This window comes from Salvelinus alpinus, chromosome 3 (assembly GCF_045679555.1).
Source record: "Salvelinus alpinus chromosome 3, SLU_Salpinus.1, whole genome shotgun sequence".
In the NCBI taxonomy this organism is placed as follows: domain Eukaryota; kingdom Metazoa; phylum Chordata; class Actinopteri; order Salmoniformes; family Salmonidae; genus Salvelinus; species Salvelinus alpinus.
The window spans coordinates 70,333,514-70,355,951 of NC_092088.1; the positions used below are offsets into that span (position 1 = coordinate 70,333,514).

At 42.4% G+C, this 22,438-nt stretch overlaps 1 protein-coding gene across 2 annotated transcripts; it reads right to left on the bottom strand.

The window, feature by feature from the left end:
• Positions 1-2,276: 2,276 nt before the first annotated feature.
• On the bottom strand, positions 2,277-22,043 carry LOC139571231 (tripartite motif-containing protein 16-like protein). Of its 2 annotated transcripts, none has more exons than XM_071393893.1 (7): positions 21,053-22,043; positions 8,841-8,936; positions 5,337-5,417; positions 5,002-5,154; positions 4,101-4,272; positions 3,264-3,359; positions 2,277-3,072 (listed from the first exon to the last, which is right to left on the bottom strand). In XM_071393893.1, exons 1-7 carry the CDS (start codon positions 21,965-21,967, stop codon positions 2,432-2,434), a joined length of 2,154 nt encoding a protein of 717 aa, XP_071249994.1. In that variant the 5' UTR covers positions 21,968-22,043; the 3' UTR covers positions 2,277-2,431. The 2 variants fall into 2 exon arrangements, with proteins under 2 accessions (XP_071249994.1, XP_071249995.1); XM_071393894.1 differs by lacking the exon at positions 21,053-22,043 and adding an exon at positions 17,520-17,876.
• Positions 22,044-22,438: the final 395 nt, after the last annotated feature.

Consider the following 22,438-nt stretch of genomic DNA (forward strand, 5'->3'; position numbering starts at 1 on the left):
CGGATTCTTCTGTTATGCTGATGAATGAGGACCCAAAAGCGACGTAATAGTAACAGAGTCTTTATTCCAGTATTAAACAAATAATGATTCTCCTGGATATAATCAATGGTAATCCAAAACAGGAAACTGAAATCCTCTCGTCAATAGAGAGGAACGCCTGGAGACGCGACCACAGACTGCAGGTCGCTTCGGGAAGGCACTGGCCGTAGCTGACATTGACACCTGCTCACACGCAGCATCTGAAGAAGGCAAAGAACACGACAGGGCGAAACAAGGACACAGGAACAGCAAACATCAAACAAGAATCCGACAAGGACAGGAGCGGAAAACAGAGGGAGAAATAGGGACTCTAATCAGAGGGCAAAATAGGGGACAGGTGTGAAAGAGTAAATGAGGTCGTAGGGAGAATGAGAAACAGCTGGGAGCATGAACGGAACGATAGAGAGAGAGAAAGAGAAAGAACCTAATAAGACCAGCAGAGGGAAGCACAGGGACAAGACATGATCAAAGACAAAACATGACACCAAGCATACTTCCAAAGTTGTGGCAAAATGGCTTAAGGACAACAAAGTCAAGGTATTGGAGCGGCCATCACAAAGCCCTGACCTCAATCTTATAGAAAATTTGTGGGCAGAACTGAAAAAGCGTGTGCGAGCAAGGAGGTCTACAAACCTGACTCAGTTACACCAGCTCTGTCAGGAGGAATGGGCCAAAATTCACCCAACTTATTGTGGGAAGCTTGTGGAAGGCTACCTGAAACGTTTGACCCAAGTTAAACAATTTAAAGGCAATGCTACCAAATACTAATTGAATGTATGTAAACCTCTGACCCACTGGGGATGTGATGATTTTGTATTTTCTACATTGTATTATAATATTGAGGACATCAAAACTAAATAACACATCTGGAATCATGTAGTAACCAAAGACGTTTTAAACAAATAAAAATATATTTAATATTTTAGATTCTTCAACCCCTTGCCTTTCTTCAACCCCTTGCCTTTGACAACTTTGCATGCTCTTGGCATTCTCTCAACCAGCTTCACCTGGAATGCTTTTACAACAGTCTTCAAGGAGTTCCCACATATGCTGAGCACTTTGTTGTTAGTGTGCCTTGAATTCTAAATGAATCACTGACAGTGTCACGAGCAAAGCACCCACACACCATCACACCTCCTCCGCCTCGCTTCACGGTGGGAACCACACATGCTGAGATCATCCGTTCACCTACTCTGCATCTCACAAAGACACAGCGGTTGGAACTAAAAATAAAAAAATTGTACTCATCAGACCAAAAGACAGATTTCCACTGGTTTAAAGTCCATTGCTCATGGCCCAAGCAAGTCTCTTCTTATTGCTGTCCTTTAGTAGTTGTTTCTTTGCAGCAATTCAACCATGAATGCCTGATTCACGCAGTCTCCTCTGAACAGTTGATGTTGAGATGTGTCTGTTATTTTAACTCTGTGAAGCATTTATTTTGGCTGCAATTTCTGAGGCTGGTAACTTTAATGAACGTAACCTCTGCAGCAGAGGTAACTCTGGGTCTTCCTTTCCTGTGGCAGTCCTCATGAGAGCCAGTTTCATCATAGTGCTTGATGGTTTTTGCGATTGCACGTGAAGAAACACTCAAAGTTCTTGAAATGTTCCATATTGACTGACCTTCATGTCTTAAAGTATTGATGGACTGTCGTTTCTCTTTGCTTATTTGAGCTGTTCTTGCCATAATATGGACTTGGTCTTTTAGCAAATAGGGCTATCTTCTGTATACCACCTCTACCTTGTCACAACACAACTGACTTGGCTCAAACGCATTAAGAAGGAAAGCAATTCCACAAATTAATTTTAAAAAAGGCACACATGTTAATTTAAATGCATTCCAGGTGATTACCTCATGAAGCTGGTTGAGAGAATGCCAAGAGTGTGCAAAGCTGTCATCAAGGCAAAGGATGGCTGAATCTAAAATCTAAAATATATTTCGATTTGTTTAACACTTTTCTGCAATGTAGAAAATAGTAAAAATAAAGAAAAACCAAACTTTTGACTGGTACTCTATATATAACAAATATTCTACTTGTATTTAGAAAATAATTTATAAATCTAGTGAGGTTTCTTGTCACCTTATTGGGATATACAGTGCATTCGGAAGGTATTCAGACCCCTTAACTTTTTCCACATTTTGTAACATTACAGCCTTATTCTGAAATGGATTAAATAGAAAATTCCCCTCAACAATCTACACACAATACCCCATAATGACAAAACGAAAAACAGGTTTTGGAAATATTTGCAAATGTATTAAAAATAAAAACAGAAATATTTACATAAGTATAAGTACAAGTATGGGGCCGGCTGATGCGTTTCCTTTTCCATTTCTTCTTGCATTCTGAAACTTTTTAGGATTGACAGGGGAAATTTACCACTGACAAATTGATCATTGATCAACAACAGAAGATACTGTGAAACGGCTGGGGGGTGCAACATCGGTGTTTGGGGGTGAGTTAGGAGGAGAGGGGCTTTTCAGTGTCAGCGACTCCCCAGGTCCAACAAGCTCTATCACGTTCTCCTTCTTCGACAGCCAGAAGGCTGGGTAGAGGGGCTCCAGAAAGTCAGCCTTGTATTTGTGAATGAGGGTCATGCCGACAGCATCATCCACCCCATAGAAGGCCAGTAGGCCACAGCTGAATTCCACATAGACCCCAATACGTGTGAACTTCTCCACTTTCAGAGGCGTCTCCACATCACTGTGCCAGGCAGAGAAGCTGCGGCCATTCCATTGTAGACACCATGAGAAGTCATTGCCGGTAATGCAGCTGTTGTTCTTTGGGCCCTTGCGATCGATGCTCTTGTAGGTGAGTCCGACATGCGTGCCCTCACCGCTCACGTCCACCTCGAAGTAGTGTCGACCGACATAGAAGCTCTCTGTGGCCAGTACCTGGCGCCAGTTCTCAAAGCGCTCAGGGACATCGGGGTACGGGTGTTGCCAGGGTGTGGTGTTGGTCACCTTCCTGTTCTCCTCAGTCAGACGCAGGAACTTATGGGCCGTGTCTGCGTCAAAACTCACAAGCGCGGCATCTGCACAGCATGAGAGAGAATAACAACAACATAACAGTAATGAGAGAGAATAGCAAAACAGGATCAACAACTTAGGCAAGGCTAACTTTACACATCCAAAACAACAATACTGCAATAATACATGAGCGTTCAAGTGATTTGAAGCATTGTTTTGCTTCTGTAAGGACCTGAATGTAATAGAAGAGACTTACACTTTAGGAAGTCATCCCGCGTCTTTGGGTCTGGCACAGTCATGTTCTGTTTGCCTGCGATTATTTCATGGACTGTGGTTTTTATCCCCATCTTGTCTGAAGAGTAGAGAGAGAGAAAAATAAAGTGTAAATAATCACATGGCCAACTTCACTTTTTAACTCTCAGGCATGAATTTTCCATTTGAATGTAGCAATTTTTTCTGCAAGGACAAATATGACATTGTGCATGAAAGAACACATTGCTACATAGTCACTGTAATACAAATCTCCTTCAGGCAAAATGTTTTGTCCTTATGATGTCTCAAATGTGGTGACTCTCAACTGTTTTTATCTTTCTGAGACTTCAGTCTACCTGTTGTTACCAGAGCACTACACCTACTGTATGACACACTGTCTGAAGGATTCCTCAGGTCTGCAGAGAAGTATGAACATATATGATCTCCCTGGCTATCTGGAGCACAAAGCTGAAGTGTTATTCTTCCTCTTGCAACACTGTCACTTCCTGTTTACTTACTCCTTTCTGTATGACCAAGGTGATGCCGTGGTGTGTTGACCACAGGAGGTTTGTGGCACCTTAATTAGGGAGAACGTGCTCGTAGTAATGACTGGCACAGAATCAGTGGAATAGTAGCAAATACATCAAACACATGGTTCCAGGTTTTTGATGCCATTCCATTCGCTCAGTTCTGGACATTATTATGAGCCGTTCTCCCCTCAGCAGCCTCCTGTGATGCTGACCCTTCCCAGCAAACAAGCATAGATCGGGACTTGCTGAGGCTTGCCGCCAGCCGCTATGGCAGTTTTTTCCTTTGCTCGCCAAACGGTGACTGCACTCACCATTTTTGCAGGTCTCTTTGAGTGTCTCTATGTAATTGGACAGCAGCTTCTCACACAGCTCCTGTGTGGAGGTAACAATCACTCTGCTGAAGGAGTTGAGCCGGTCCATGAGGCCGATGTAGACCCCAGGTAGGGTAATGTCAGGGCTGTCCTTCTTCCACTTAGAGTACTCCTGTAAAACACACAACACAGCTTCGTTCACTATTTTGTACCTCGTTGGCAATTAATGATGAACTGTCATTAATGTCGCCCTGTCCATGGGATGTACTTGTACATCAAGCTGCCTTGCACTACAGAAACAGGAGATAGGCGCCTGCCCCTATGGGCCATTCTGGGTTGTCCAAAGCTTACTTATTTACTTAACGTTAATGACAGCCTTGAATAAAGAATGATGAAGCATGGCTTGGGTACAACTTCAGGTTAGTTCTACCTTAGTCATGCTTCATGATAAAGCTAATACGTAAGATAGCAGCGCTTACGCAGCACATACGACAGTTCTAGTTTGTGAATGACTACTGAGTCATTTGGCATTGTCAACACAACAATCTCAGAATCCACCAGACCAGAGAAAACCACCTTACCTGTAGGAAGTACACCTGAGTCATGTTTCATGATTAAAGTGAATACGTATGATAGCAGCGCTGTGGCTTGAGTTAAGGTTAATGAATAACACTGCTGAGTCACAGTACTCCATCACCACAACCTTCTCAGTGTTCATGATTAACCCCCAAAGAGCTCTTGGCCCCTGCAAGTAATTGTATGTGCAGCCACTACTTCAAAGCTAACCACCATGAGAACCATGAATGAGTGAATAACACTACCGACCCCCTTGGCACCACCTCCATGTCAGTCTCCATCATAAACCATCATAAATCACCAGGCCGTGTGAGAACCACCTTACTTGTAGGAAGTCCACGTCGTTCTTGTTCTTCGAGAGCTTTTTCAAATGCTCTTGTGTCTTCTTCAGCTCAGTGCACTTCTGCTCCAGGTGTACCTTGATCCCCTCGGTCTGTCTGAGAGCCTGCTTCTCCTCTCCCTCCAGGATCTCTGTCACCTTTAAGTTTAGGTTCAGGTTTAGGTTTATTTGAAAATCTTGGTTCATATGAAAAAACATACATAAAATATGATGTCATACTATATATTTTTAAAAAGCAGGTAAAAAGAATAGATCAGCCTACATATATGCACATTGCATACAACATATAGGCATATCACTTAATCAATATATAGGGTTACCTCTCTCTTGGCCCGCTCCACCGCAGCCTGCAGCTCCATAAACTGGCTGTCAATCACCTCACGGACCTCCGTCACTGAATTCTAGATGGGGAGATGCCAAAGGTGTTTTTGGGTCAGTTTCACAATTGCGTATGTATTATCAGGTATATGGACATAGGGGATAAGGTGATGGCTGATTAGTGTTAGATAGATAGAGATAATAGATTCAATCATAGCCACGGGAAGTAGGGGTACTGAGGGTGCTGCAGCACCCCCTGAAAAATCGGGGGGGGGAAAAAATAATATATATATATATATATATATATATATATATATATATATACAGTACCAATCAAAAGTTTGGACACACCTACTAATTCAAGGGTTTTTCTTTATTTTTATTAATTTCTATGTTGTAGAATATTAGTGAAGACATCAAAACTATGAAATAACACATATGGAATCAAGTAGTAACCAAAAAAGTGTTAAACAAATCAAAATATATTTTAGACTTTAGATTCTTCAAAGTAGCCACCCTTTGCCTTGATGACAGCTTTACATAATCTTCACATTCTCTCAACCAGCTTCACCTGGAATGCTTTCCCAACAGTCTTGAAGGAGTTCCCACATATGCTGAGCACTTGTTGGCTGGTTTTCCTTCACTCTGCGGTCCAACTCATCCCAAACCATCTGAGTTGGGTTGAGGTCGGGTGATTGTGGAGGCCAGGTCATCTAATGCTGCACTCCATCACTCTCCTTCTTGGTCAAATTGCCCTTACACAGTCTGGAGGTGTGTTGGGTCATTGTCATGTTAAAAAATAAATGATAGTCCCACTAAGCGCAAACCAGATGGGATGACGTATCAACAGTGTCACCGGCAAAGCACCCCCACACCATCACACCTCCTCCTTCATGCTTCACGGTGGGAACCGGTCTAATGTCCATTGCTCGTGTGTCTTGGTCAAAGCAAGTCTCTTCTTCTTATTGCTGTCCTTTAGTAGTGGTTTTCTTTGCAGCAATTCGACCATGAAGGCCTGATTGACGCAGTCTTCTCTGAACAGATGATGTTGAGATGTGTCTGTTACTTGAACTCTGTGAAGCATTTATTTGGGCTGCAATATGAGGTGCAGTTAACTCTAATGAACGTATCCTCTGCAGCAGAGGTAATTCTGGGTTTTCCTTTCCTGTGGCAGTCCTCATGAGAGCCAGATCCAGTTGCATTTGCAAAGTATTTCAAGAAACTGGAAAACATATATCAAGCAAGTATTTTTATATTCCACAAGTATATCAGATTAACTGTTTCTTAAAGATAATTATCAGACTCAAGTTCCAAATGCTGGTAAACATTCAAATACAATTAGTTCAAATGTTTCATAAAAGTGGTGCACTGGGCCTTTAGTAGTCCTGTATTAGCGGACCAGTATAGACATCTATACTGGTCCGCGGGCAAAACAAAAATTCTAGCAGCACCCCCACCCCCAAACTACTTCCCACGGCTATGGATTCAATTGGCTTTGTCCTTTCTTGTCATTCTTTTTCTATGCTTCAGGTACTTATGTACTGTCTGCTTACACAATCAATCCCTGAGGACAAGGAATGCTTCACTGCATGACTTGAGTTTCAAGTTCTATTAGTCATATGTACTAGATACGTATGGTATACATCGTCCAATGAAAGGCTTACTTGCAGGTTCCTTCTGACCAATGCAACAACAATGCAAAATAATAAAAGATAAGAATACGAACATAAAGTCAATGGCTCAGTAGAATAGAATACATATTTTAGCATAACTATAATACAGAAAGGCACAATTTATAGTCCAATATTCACACTTGTATTGGGTAAGGGGGGAATGACGAGCTGTGTATAAACTGAGCAGTATAATGAGAGTCTGGTAGCAGCAGTTGTGATGCGTGTGTAGAATGAATGTATGTATGTATGTGTGTGTGTGTGTGTGTGTGTGTGTGTGTGTGTGTGTGTGTGTGTGTGTGTGTGTGTGTGTGTGTGTGTGTGTGTGTGTGTGTGTGTGTGTGTGTGTGTGTGTGTGTGTGTGTGTGTGTGTGTGTGTGTGTGTGTGTGTGTGTGTGTGTGTGTGTGTGTGTGTGGTTGTGTACATAAGTGGTTTGCATGTCTGCTAAGGTGTGGAGAATCAGAGAAGGTGGTCAGTGCAGTTCAAGTGTTCAGGAGTCTGATGGCTTGTGGATAGAAACAGTCTCTGAGCATGTTGGTATCAGACCTGATGCTCCGATACCGTCTGCCCGACAGTAAGGGAGAGAACAGTCCTCAGGGACTGTTTTGAGTAGATGTCCTGGATGGGTGGGAGCACAGTCCCAGTGATGTACTGGGCAATCTTCACCCCCCACTGGAGGACCTTGCGGTCATGGACAGAGCAATTCCCATACCAGGCCGTGATGCAACCGATCAGGACGCTCTCGATGGTGCAGCGGTACTATTTGGAGAGGACACAGGGCGGCTTACCGAATTTCTTATGCCACCTTAGGAAGTAGAGACGCTGTTTCACCCTCTTGACAAGAGTGGTGGTGTTGGTCCATGACAAGTCCTCAGTGATGTGGACACAGAGGAACTGTGACTCTCTCTACTGCAGTCCCATTGATGTGGATCCCTCCCCTGCTTCCTGAAGTCAACAATCAACTCCTTTGTTTTGCTGATGTTGAGGGGGGGGTTGATGTCATGACACCACAATGCCAGTTCACTTACCTCCTCCCTATACAGTAGTCTGACTCGTCATTGTTGGTTATCGGGCCTACAACCATGGTGTCGTCAGAAAACTTGATGATGGAGTTGGTGTCGTGCAAAGCCATGCAGTCGTGGGTGAACAGAGAGTACAGCAGAGGACTGAGGGGGCCCCTGTGTTAAGAGTCAGTGTGGAGGAGGTGTTCTTTCTAATCCTTACTGCCTGTGGTCTGCCCGTCAGGAAGTCCAGGAACCGGTTGCAGAGGGTGGTGTCCAGACTCAGAGCTCTGCGCTTGGTGTCGAGGTTGGAGGGAACAGTGTTGAATTCTGAACTGTAGTCAATGAACAGCATTCTCACATATGTATTCCTCTTGTCCAGATGTGTTATGGTCGTGTGAATAGCAATGGAAATGGCATCGTCCGTGAATCTGTTGGAGTGGTACGCAAATTGGAGTGGGTCCAGTGTACCTAGCTTGCTGGCCTTGATGTGGGCCACACAAACCAGTAGATTCCATTTACTACACATGGGTAAACTTGTTGGGGTGGGTAGATCCTATAACGGGGGACTTATAGATCAGATGTTTCAGTAGTGTTTACTGCCTGTGAAGACAGCCTGTGAGAAATTGTGACATGCCTCTGTTTTTGTGTCACTGACTGTGTGGGTTACCTGGAATCTGCAAACACGTTGATGAAGCAATGCTACATAGCACTTTGTTGACAAGACAACAGTCAACAGATACATCTATCAGCAGGATTGTCAGGGGTCGTCATAGTCTTAGCCCATGACATCATCCTTTAAACAGGTAACAAGGACACTGCAGCATACTGTACCTCAAAGGAAACCGTGTTGAGTTGGAGTTGGTTGATGGCATTCTCTGCTGCCGCCACTGTCTTCACCATCTCTGTTTGTTTATCTCGTAGTTCCCTCTGGCAGGAAAAGGGAGAGGAAGACAAAGAGAGGAAAATTCAGTGACTGCACACATAGCCACAGCAGTGTTATCACACTGCAAATATGTCCAATTGTTATGTGACTCTTATCAGCACTTCACAATCCTTTCAAGTTGCACCTGCCACTCGCCATTATACGATCTGTTTATTATGTTATGTAAATAAGTGACAAGAGAAACAGCTTTTAATTTAATCTGTTTTCTTTATTTACATTCAACATCAGAAAACATTCCAAAATGTTTCATTCAAGAGTGTTTACTCATTAGAAGAAAAATAAATGTAAAAAATGATGAAATATACTTTGTGATGATACTGAAGATTATACCATGGGCCTCAGACTCGGAGGCCTAACACAGCTTAATATTACTTACTGTGTTTGACCTCTGAGACGCAGAGGCCTATAGTCTGCCCTGTAGATAATCTTGGAATTCTGCAATGAATAAACTGCAGACAGGGTATAGGCCAGGATCATCCAACAAGCAAACAGGCTGTTCTGGTCTTGCATCTTCTGGTGACCTACTGCATCTTCTAGTGACCTATTGAAAACAGTACAATAATGATATACCAAATTAAGATGTGTGATGTATGCCTTCTGTTTTGATGACAAAACAAAAGTAACCTACCCACCTGTGGAAGTTTGTTGCTTTCAGGGTCCAGACACAACTGACAGGTTGAATACTATGTGCCTTTGTTGTTGTTTTTTTAAGGGATAAGGGGCTGGAGTCTAGATGATTCTAACAGGCAATCAGGGCTGTATGTAAATATATAAACATTTGTATCTCCACACCCACACAGTCGGACTGAGCATTTCAGTGGCTCAAGACGGCTCAGGGAAATATTTTATTTTATTTTTTTATATAGTGATTTATTAGACATAAAGTGATGATTTTAAAATGAAATTAAAAAGACTGCATTGGAGGCAGTTTTTACAAAATTATAAAAAGTTTAATGAAAAAAATGTAATAGCCTTGTTGCTCTATTTGTGCTAGTAGTTATTGTATTGTGTACAGTCTATTCATTACCTATGTTTCTGTCCATTACAGAACCACCACCATTCTACATCCCCATGCATCCTTTCATGTGTGAATAAAGATTCCCTGACCAACAAAACACGTCAAGCCGGGTCTCTCTCTTTCATGGTCGTTCGAGCTGGATTTGTGACTTTTCTGACACCACTAAACTATGGCGGCCCACAGAGACCACACAGGATACTTGCCACACAGCCCATCTGCGGTCCAATGGAGTAAGGCTCTGGGGTATGCAGTGGACTACCACCATTTGGATTATGCCCCCAACCTGGCGCCTGTGGGAGCCCCACACCTGACGACAGGACTATATGGCCCCTCTCCTTTATATGGCCCCACTCCAGATTGCAGGACTCAGACGTCGATCGGCTGTTGCAGGAGTTTAGGGTGCTTCTTCTCCAAACCGTGGAGGCGGGAAGCCATGATGCATTTTCCGCCTGCCGTACTCTTGCAGGAGTTCCTGCTACACTACCACCCTGAATTGTTGGACTTTTCCCCGTCCCTGAGACACAAGTGGGCGGCCTCAATGTTGGGGGAGCTGGTGAAGCCCGCAGAGAGACTTGCAGCCACCCAGGTTCTGCATTGCAGAGCAGCATGCTCTTCCACCCCTCCCAGCTCTAGAGGTGACCCTGCAGTTCTCCTGCCAGCTTGTAGTCCAGTGGTTACCCGTACAGGAGCAAGCTCAGCCAGCACCAGTACCAGCTCCTCTGCCATAGCCCCTGTTGGCAGCACCAAGGCCAGTCCAGCGACCCCCAGGACTACAGACAGTCCAGTCGCCTAGGCTGGATCATCGGCCCCCGGGACTACAGCCAGTCCTTTCGTTCTTGGTGCTCCAGCCAATACTGCAGCCGACGAGAGATATTGCACTCCAGCCGCTGCCGCAACCAGAAACAGCCTGTCCCTGATCTAGGGGCCATCCAGCAGCACCTGACCTGCCTGCTGCAACCTACGATGACCGGCCACACCACTGTCACCAGCTACTGACAGCAAAGCCCCACCAGACCCAGCCACAGCTCTGGGTCCCATCTGGATGTCCAGGATACCCCTGCCCAGCATGCACCACCTGACCCAGCTCCAGTCCTGGTCAGACCGCCGCTTGACTTTCCGGACGTACCACCACTGAGTTCTGACCCAGCCTTAACCTTGGGTCTACCACCAGGGCCTGCTCCAGACCATCCTTCAGTTACTGCACCTCCACCGTGCCTGGGTGTGTAACTTCTGTGAGGCTGTCTTATAACCGGGATGGTGTCAGTGGGTCACAGATCAGGAAAACACATAGAACAGGTCGCTCTCTTTCACCAATCTTAATAATTCAGTTCAATTGATAATATTTGACCAATTTATCGAAACATTTACTATGCTGCTGCGTCACATGAACAATGTGTTTTCCTCTCTGTTTCTCTACTATCAGATTATGATCTGATTTCTGTTATTTTTTAAAGAAATGAAGCTTCCAGACATTTACAAACATGTATCTACAATTGCTATAAGCCATGAGAAGTATTGTGAGATTTCTAGACAACTTACAGAGGCAATTATTAGGCCATTATCAGACCACTTATGGGCTAAATGCACATTTCAGGTGAGTGTATTTGTGTCAATGCACATTTTCATGAGACTCACTTCTCATCCTTCTAGAAACCTGTGCTGCTGTGCTGTAGGCAGGGTTGGGTGGGTTACTTTGTAGATGTAATCCGTCACAGTTGCTAGTTACCTGTCCAAAATTGTAATCAGTAACATAACTTTTGGATTACCCAAACTCAGTTACGTAATGTGATTACTTTCAGTTACTTTTAGATTACTTTCCCCTTAAGAGGCATTAAAAGAACACAAAAATACATAATACCAATTGAGAGACATCTATTGCAGGACAAATCAATGTTAGAGTTTACATAATTGGCCATTAATGGATGTTGCATTTTACTTTATGGGTTAGTTATGTATGCTTCTTCTAACCAATTGCTTTCTACTATATAATAATATGATTGGGCTATATATTTACAATAAAAAACCCTTGATCTTCAAGAATACGACTTGGAAATATTGATTAGCCAAAATTGTTTTCTTAAATGAAACTATTTTTTTTACAGTATGAAGCACAATACCACGGAGGAGTTTAGATGGGAACTCCCTCAAACTTTTATTCCATAGGCTGGGATCCGCACTATGCAGCTGTTGCAAGAGCACATTTTTCACTGGCCACATAAACAATGATTGATATGCAGCTCAACCTTTTTCACAAATTATATTGAGCAATAAAAGCCCCACTCGTGATCTTCTTATATTAAACTTGTTTTTGAGAGTATGAAGCACAACACCACGGAGGAGTTTAGAAGGGAACTCCATCAAACGTTTATTTCCATAGGCTGTCATCCACACTATGCAGCTGTTGCAAGAGCACATATTTTCACTGGTCGCAAAAACAATGATTGATAGGCAGCTTAAGCTTCTTCAATTTAACCATTATTGGATTAAAATACACATATACGTTTGTGAACATACATCCACAACAACCACACTACGTAAATCGCAAATAGCTACATGAGAGAGCAGCAATGTGATTCACATCAGTGCGTTATGTCGATATCAATAATAAGTTATATCCGTATCGCCTGCAGGCTACACCACTGCTGTCGTCCTTACCTCCAAGCTTTTGGATAATTGTGGGATGCCAACAGCAGTCACATTATTAGAAGACATAGCTTGGACTGTAGCCTACAAAAGCCTATTCCTGCTCTTCTTTTATTATTTGTATTACTTTTTCCGCCATCCATCAAACGCATTTCCATAGGCTGTCCCTAGGCTGTTCCCGCTCAGCCTAGTCAAAACAGTCAAAACTGTTCGCTGCTCTGGCACCCCAATGGTGGAACAAACTCCCTCACGACGCCAGGTCAGCGGAGTCAATCACCACCTTCCGGAGACACCTGAAACCCCACCTCTTTAAGGAATACCTAGGATAGGATAAAGTAATCCTTTTAACCCCCCCCCCCCCCCCCCCCTTAAAAGAGTTAGATGCACTATTGTAAAGTGGTTGTTCCACTGGATATCATAAGGTGAATGCACCAATTTGTAAGTCGCTCTGGATAAGAGCGTCTGCTAAATGACTTAAATGTAAATGTAAATTTGGTGTGTCATCATAGTGGTCTCTGACTTGTGGTCATACTTGCTACGGTGGAACAAACGTAAACTTGCATCACTGAACATAATAAATGTCTCTCTATCCACCGGATGTGTACCTCTCCCATTCCTCTCAATTTAAAAAAAAAGCTGTTGCGCACCAACTCCCTGTCTTCCTGAAGGCAAATAATGTATACGAAATGCTTCAGTCTGGTTTTAGACCACATCATAGCACTGAGACTGCACTCGTGAAGGTGGGAAATTACATTGTAATGGCATCAGACCAAGGCTTTGCATCTGTCCTCGTGCTCTTAGACCCTAGTGCTGCTTTGACACCATCGATCACCACATTCTTTTGGAGAGATTAGAAACCCTAATTGGTCTACACCATGGGTTCTTAAGCTTTTTCAGCCTGGGACCCAAATGAGAAATTCTGTGTTTTCCTGGGACCCAAGCTTAGGAAAATATGCAACTATACGTAAATATCAGTACATGTCATTGCCCTTATGCCTAAATGCAATATAGACAAAAACAAATAACAATGAAATGCCCATAAATAATTGTTTTATTAAAAACACTCTTACATGCCTGTCTAGGTTGGTACTGTTGCTGTTAAAATACAAGAAATTATTTCATTCTGAACTGGAATAAACAGATTGATCACATCACACAGATGTATAACAGAACACACACACACAGGCTTTTTGATCCTACAATCCTAAGTAACAGTACAGATAAATTATCAGGCCTACTCTACATATTACTGTAGAAATTATTGTTGATAGAAAGTCTAGGTTGGAACTGTTGCTGTTAAAATACAACACATATTTTTTATTCTGAACTGGAATAAACTGATTGATCACATCACACAGATGTAGACCAGAAAACACACACATACACACAGTCCTAATGAGAGGTGTATGGCTGGTTGAAGTTTTCAACAAGCAGGTCTATTCTGGGCTCAGTTTTTGACAATGCAATAATGAGGTCATGTTCAGCATTGACACTGTTTCTGTACTTGATAACCCTGACTCGCATACAGTATGTGGTGCCAAACTGGATCAGAACATTTACTGCTTTCTCAGTCAGGCAGGAGACCACTTCCTGCAGTAGATGAGCAACCCAGAACTGTGAGTGTTTGCCTCAAAAAGCATCTTGCTTCAATCAGTTTATTCCAGTTCAGAATAAGAATTATTACTTGTATTTTAACAGCAACAGTTCCAACCTAGACTTGTTTTCAACAATAATTTATACAGTAAAATGTACAGTAGGCCTGATAATTTTTCACCTTCATCTGTACTGTTTCCTAGGGTTGCATCAATAGCTAGCTAGCTTGCTTCGGCTAACGTTAGCTATTAGCTGTGTAACTTTACAAGGCCAGGGGATTGTTTGAAAGAGAATCTCACATCTACTACGAGAGATAGTACTCCCTTATTTCTGCTCATCATCACCTGTTATAAAGTGACAACAATGCTTTGTTAGTTCACTTACTTTTCCACTTTCGAAGCACTGTTTCCTGAAGCATTCTGCCCTGTTCTGAAATAACTCCCTGGCTTTAACGTTATGTTGTGGATGTTTGGTCAGGACATGCCGTTTTATTCATTTGTTAATTTTGAGAGACTCAGTACTAAGTACTTCCCCACACAAAACACATTGTGGGTGCTCCTCGTTATTTCTCAAAGTGTGTATGAAAGAGACAGAAAGTCATCACTGTATTTGCGTTTCATGACGATTGAGCTCAGTCAGAACTTGTGGCTAGCATGAGTCCATTTCATGACCGCGGTGGGTGATGGCGAGTGAGAATGACAAGTCAGTGGCGCATCGTCTGCTGCTGAACAACAGCACTGCAGCGTGCAGAAAAAAGATCTGGTAAACCACGAAGCACACGCGCATCACCCTCTATCTCTCCCACTCCCGCAGCGACCAAATTGAGCATTAATTAAATAATTATACATTTACGTTGCGACCCATACTTTAAGAAACGCTGGTCTACACGGACAAGTTCTTGCCTGATTTAGATCGTATCTGTTGAAAAGATATAAGTTAGTCTCTGTGGATGGTTTGTCCTCTGACAAATCAATTGTACGTTTCGGCGTTTCTCAAGGTTCCGTTTTTGGACAACTATTGTTTTCACTATATTTTCTGCCTCTTGGTGATGTCATTCAGAAAGACAATGTCAACTTTCACTGCTATGTGGACGACACACAGTTGTACATTTCAATGAAACATGGTGAAGCCCCAAAATTGCCTACCCTGGAAGCCTGTGTTTCAGACATGAGGAAGTGGATGGCGGCAAATGTTTTACTTTTAAACTTGGACAAAACAGATATGATAGTTCTAGGTCCCCAAGAAACAAAGATATCTGCAATTGGATCTGACAATTAATCTTGATGGTTGTACAGTCGTCATAAATAAAACTGTGAAGGACCTCGGTGTTACTCTGGACCCTGATCTCTCTTTTGATGAACATACCACAAATATTTCAAGGACAGTTTTTTTCCATCTTCTTAATAAATGCATAAATCAGAAACTTTTTTTTCAAAAAATTATGCAGAAAAGCTAACCCATGCTTTGTCACTTCTAGATTAGACTACTGCAATGCTCTACTCTCCGGCTACACAGATAAAGCACTAAATAAACTTCCGTTAGTACTAAACACGGCTGCTAGAATCCTGACTAGAACCCCAAAATGTTATCATATTACTCCAGTGCTAGCCTCTCTCCGGTTAAGGCTAGGGCTGATTTCAAGGTTTTACTGCTAACCTACAAAGCATTACATGGGCTTGCTCCTCTGACTTAGTCCTGCCGTACATACCTACACGTACGCTACGGTCACAAGATGCAGGCCTCCTTATTGTCCCTAGAATTTCAAAGCAAACAGCTGGAGGCAGGGCTTTCTCCTATAGAGCTCCATTTTTGTGGAATGATCTGCCTATCCATGTGAGAGATGTAGACTCGGTTTCAACCTTTAAGTCATTACTGAAGACTAATCTCTTGATTGAGTGTAGTCTGGCCCAGGGGTGCAAAGGTGAACGGCAAGGAATTGGAGTGACGAACTGCCCTTGCTGTCTCTGCCTGGCCGGCTTTCCTTTCTCCACTGGGATTTTCTGCCTCTGACCCTATTACGGGGGCTGAGTCACTGGCTTACTAGTGCTCTTCCATGTCGTCCCTAGGAGGGTTGTGTCACTTGAGTGGGTTGAGTTACAGACGTGATTTTCCTGTCCAGTTTTGCGCCCCCTCATGTGATGGAAGAGATCTAGCTTGTCCCGGACATGCTGTTTTCGACTCTCTCTCTCTGTTCCGCACCTGCTGTCTCGACCTCTGAATGCTCGGCCATGAAAAGCCAACTGACATTTATTCCTGAGGTACTGACATGTTGCACCCTGTACAACCACTGTGATTATTATTTGTCCCTGCTGGTCGTCTATGAACGTTTGAACATCTTGAAGAACAACCTGGCCTTAAATGGCCGTGTAAATACATTTGATTCAGAAAACAGTGAAAGTAATCCTAGAAGTAATCGTCTATTTTTCAAAAGTATCTAATTTGAGTGCAATATTTTTGCTGGTAAAGTACACTTTTTAGAGTGTACATTTTTAGAGTGTTGAAGGCTAGCTGTATTGGGTGCAGATGACTGAACTGCTCACTTTTGTGTCTGTGTCTGCAGGTATACAGACAAGGAGGCATACAAAGGTATGTCAATTGGTATTGGTATGTTATCCTCCTCCCTTACCCAATATTTTAGTTCTCAATGTTTATTGTGATTTTAGTGGCAAAGCAGAATAAAAAAATCTAAATATGAGGTAAACTCCCAGCAGAGCCCCAAGTCAAATGGTTATATCCTCTGGCGTGTTGATGTTAATGTGTTGATGTTCTCCATATCCATAGCCAAAATGATTTTGCAGTGCATGGTGATGAAACAGGTTTCCTGTTATATTCATCAGAGGTGTAGGGAGGGTGAAGACTGTGAATCCAAAAAATAGTAATTATACAGACGATTAACAAAACTTGCACATTGTTGTTTTTGTGGTGAATGTGAATTTAAAAAACTATTTTGATAATGGTTTTCATACACATACCATGTCCATAATGTAGAGGCCTATGGATATAAATTGAAGAGGTAAGGGAGGAGGATGGTAAATGTGATCTGCATAACATACCAATAACAATTGACATACCTTTGTATGTCTCCTCATAAGTATACCTGCAGACACAGGCACAAAAGTGTGCAGTTCATCTGCACGCAATACAGCTAGTCTTCAACATATTCTTATAGCCTACATATTCTAACCTCTTTGTTGATTGATATCCATTGAATTGTGTCCATTTTCTGTTTTAGAAAGATTGGCACAAATATGAAAATATAAATGGTATCATCATAAACATTATCAATTTAGATCATACAAGGGACAAACCTTACCTTAAATTGAGAAGATTTAAAGTGGCTGAGTTAACTTAAGTGCCTCAGTTATATGCCTGCATCTGCTGTCCTTTCAAATCGAAATGTTTCAGTTGGGCAGTTACGTTCCGGCAAGAACCCCCACCAACTAAGGAGGTTCCTCGATGAACCCCCAACTCCTATGGGGTTCTTGGAAGAACCTTTTGTGGGCCATTTACAGTGTCAAAAACCCTAAGGTTCTTCAAAGAACTTTGAGGATCTTAGAAGAACCCTTGTCGAAACCCACATTTTTACAGTTCGTTTTTTTGTAATCCGTTAATCCGTTACTCCCCAACCTTGGCTGTGGATGAGATGTATGATCATTATGAGCACCCTATTGAAAGGCAACACTTTGAAAAGCTCCCAGGCAGCCCAGTGTGTGACTTTCAATGTTGCATTTCCACATTCTAGCATGGTGCCAGATCTGATTGTGCTGTCTTGCCAACTACCTATGGTCCTTGTCAAGGATGGAGTTAGCAAAACAGCACAAACAGATCTGGGACCAGGTTACTCAACATCTGCACTTGTGTCTTTCCCTCTCCCTTCCCCTCAGTAGATTCCTGTTCAGGTCTGAACATGCTCTCATTGCTCTGAAAAGACCCATATCTTGTTCTAAAGACAGGAACAGCAAAGCCACTCGACCTCTTTGGGTTTAAACCATTTGTAGATGATGTGTGGATTAGAATTATGTCAAAGACAGGACCATCGTTCAGTCCAGAATGTCGACACCTTCTCCTGAAAGGAATTCTATTGTCCTACATTGTCTCATAATTTGGCACAGAGACGCATATCTCACGTCACAAAACATTACTTACAGCTATTCATCTGTTGTGTCTTGTTATGTTGCGAGACAACAGTTAGAACCCTTGAAGGGAAACTGAGTCCAAAATCATGTCTCAAATGTTACCGAAATATCTTGTTTTGATGTTCCCTGAGCCAGCATTAAACAGTAACTCAACAAAGTTAATCAGATACATCTATATAAATGGCACAAACTGTTGTAGAATGTTATGGGTCAGCACAGACAGAAGACTCTGCCTCCTGTTCAATCCCACCCTTATTCCATTGAGTTATGTAATTCCTCAAAAGAGGTATTTGCTCAGGATGACACAAGAAGAACATGAGGAATGAGCTGTTGACGAAGAGGAGCTTTCCCTCCTCAGTCATACTTTGAGTTTAGTTCAGAATATGAGCTTATTGCAGCTACATTGCATGTAAATTACCAAGGATTCAGCTAGTAATTGAGTTGTTGCGTGACTATTGTCAAATATTGACTTTTTAGATTTTCATACATTCCTATGTTTACTTAAGGAATGGCATTATTCCAAGTTTTGCAACAACTCACTGTGCAAATAACAGGTGTGAGCTACACTGTAAAGCCCAACGTGCTGTCATTACTCAGAACTTTTGAGGAAATCCATTGCACCTACTATGCATTATCTGAGTACAGTTAATTAAAGTGATTTTGTATTTTTACTCAAACGGATAGAGTTAGTGTTTTGAGTTGAATTTTTGAGTAACGCACCCACTTGCAGGTAGGGTTGCAAAATTCCCAGGTTTTCCAGAAATTCTGGTTGGAAGTTTGCTGGAAAAGGAAGCAGAAAATACTGGAATTTTGCAACCCTACTTCCATGCCTGATGTGGCCTGAGGTATAAACTGGGGTACAATTATGCACTTAAAACTAAAGGTACAAAGGATGACCTTACAGATTACCACTACAGTGACGACCAACCAGTGCTCCCGCACATTGGCTAACCGGGCTATCTGCATTGTGTCCCGCCACCCACCACCCGCTGTTCATCATATATGCATAGTCACTTTAATCATATCTACATGTGCATACTACCTCAATCAGCCTGACTAACCGGTGTCTGTATGTAGCTTCGCTACTTTTAAAGCCTCGCTACTGTATATAGTCTGTCTTTTTACTGTTGTTTTATTTCTTTACCTACCTATTGTTCACCTAATACCTTTTTTGCACTATTGGTTAGAGCCTGTAAGTAAGCATTTCACTGTAGGGTCTACACCTGTTGTATTCGGCGCAAGTGACAAATAAACTTTGATTTGATTTGAAGTGTTTGTACCCCTTTAGGAACAAATCTAAACCTTTTTGTCTGAGAGTGTAATATAATGGCCCGAAACACATGGTTTACAGGCCACATCAGGCCTGCAAGTCACATTATGCTAGCTTGCAAATTCCTATTTGAATCCAGCCTTTGTGGTGAAATTGTCTGATGTGGCATGTAAACCAGGAGTTTCAGGCCGCAGTATTAGGGTAAAACTAGGCCCTCAAAATAAGGCAATATGAAATATGTATCCTATTGACTTAAATATATACATTTTAATGATAATATATATTTGCTTTGGATCTCACTTGGTGAAGGCTATAGGACACAAAAATGTATGAATGCAACAACCATGTCTCTGTCATTAATCAATACAGCCATGGGTGGTAACTTTACAATCCACTCGAAAGGCAAGACAACCTGGGAAATATACAATTAAGGCTTTACACTAAGCAATGTGTTAATTTAACACTGAAAAGTGTAGACCCGTATAGACATTGGAACAGTGTTACATTTAACACTCTCAGTGTTGATTTAACACTGGATAATTTGCTGTGTTGTACCAGCAGGGGTTGAAGCTCTCTCTGTGACAGAATGCACGAAGAATGTCAGTCAATATATTATTTCGGTCAGATTTTCCATTCTGTTTTCTTGATTTGCTGTCTCCTTGTGTTAGCTTGTGTTGTTGCGTGTTGTTTTTGTTTGAGTCCTAAACTGTATATGTTAGTCCAGAGTTTCCAGAATGTACTACTGTACTGTGAAACTTAGACAATAATCACACAGTGATATAGGACAACCTTTATAGGGGAATATCCCTGTAATTGAATTAAAAGTAATCCTGTCTTCATTGCAGTCAATATGAAAAGTCAACTTTATTAAAAAGGCAGTGTGTCCTTACAGTGACTATAGACTGAGACCAAAATGACATAGTTGGACTCCATCCTTCTCCCTGACCTGGCTGACAGAAATGCTAACATAACCCCCACTGTTAAGACCTACAACCAGTCAGACACTACTATATATAGCCTAGCTTTTGTCAAATGTGTGAAGGCTCTAGTTGATACAAGTTCATTATTACTTTAAATAAGAGCAGCTGCCTTTGATGCAAGCCAAATTCATTATGGCATAAGACTTGGGTAAGATAATGTGGACTGATGAAGGACATCTTCTTTATATACCATGGACAAATTATGAAGTTTGCCATATTATCATTAAGGATACTAATACAAGCTCAGTGCAGGCTACCAGGACAATAGCCAATGTATTACTACACGTGCTCATGCTGGTGAAATGTTCCTGGATGTTTTAGACTTCCACACCTGTTGTAAGGCTTTGGATGAGTTTGTGAACAAAACATCCTGTTTAGAGAGAAGTGATTTTTTATTCCACTCTAAACTGAGAATAAGAGAGAGGGTGAAAGTATGCATGCAGAAGAGAAAGTGCAATACCTCTATGGTTCTGCGCGCCTCTAACACAGGAACAGTGTTATGTCCCCTGTGGTCTTCTGTCACACAGTCCTGACAGACACACACAGCATCAGAACAGCAGAACAGCTCCAGGGGCCATTTGTGAATTTCACAGGTCCGTCTCTCGATGTCCCTCAGCGGCTCCACCAGACGGTGGTTCTGGAACTTGGGGTTCTCCAGGTGGGGCCTGAGGTGGGCCTCGCAGTAGGACACAAGGCAGGTGTGGCACGACTTTAGGGCCATGCACGGGCTCGTCTCCATACATGAGTCACACACAACATCATCGAGTCCCAACAGCTCTACTTTCACCTCTTCCTTGACCTCTTCTTCGTTTGCCTTCTCTTCTTCCTTTGCGTTCCCTTCTTTTGATTTCTCTTCCTTTGATTTCTTGTTCACCCCATCGTCGTTCACTTCCTCTGCAGGCTGTGGAGGGTCACTCTCTTTCTCTTTCCTTTTCTCTTCCTCTGTTTTTTTAGGGTCCTCTGCTTCCTTCAGGTTTTCCTGTATCATTGTTTCCTCTGCGGTCTTTGAATCCTGGGCTTCTATGTCCTTTTCATATTTTTCTTTGGTTTTGATCACCGGTGGAGACTCGGCCACCATTCCATTCAACGTTCCATTCTGTTCCACAGGTGCAGTTTCAGGCTTGCCAGAGCTCTGTAGACACTGAGGACAGCCTTTACCTTTCTTCCCCAAGCAAGAGGCACAGACTGAGTGGCCACAGGTAGCGGGCTTATCCTTATTGAGAGCACTGGAACACACAGTGCAGCAGAGTTTCTGGTCTGGTTTGGATTTTGACTCGTTTTCTGTGTCTGCCATGTCTCTCTCTACAGTAGTTTCCTCAGCTCTCTTACTCTCTCTGAGACGTACTTCCTCAGCCGCTTCTGTTCCGTTCTGCATCTGCCTCTGGCTAACCCGAGTTAGTTTCTTCCTGGATCCCTCTGAAGTCTCCCAAGCCACACCTCAACTATGTGAATTCTATAGTAAGTAGGGTAGTATTCTATAGTAAACTGATGTATTTTTTTCATGTGGGAGCCCTCCCCTTTTACTTCCTTGTGTGTCAGATCACAGAGAAAAAGAAGCAACATGGGTGGACCTCATGTTACAGATTGTACACAGAGGTGTAGTACTGCTCTCGTCTGTGTGTAATTATTTTAATGCTGGAGTTGATCATGACTTGATAATTGACGATAACATTATCAGATGATTATACAAAGGTGTCTATCAAGCCTTTAATTATTCATTCATTCCCCATATTTTCTGATAAGAAAAACTAGGGTATCCTAGAAGAGGAATAGGCTTGTCCTTCATATTTTCAAGCGGTTGGTCAATTTCAAAATTCCGAAATGCAGGGAAGTTCAATTCAAAGGC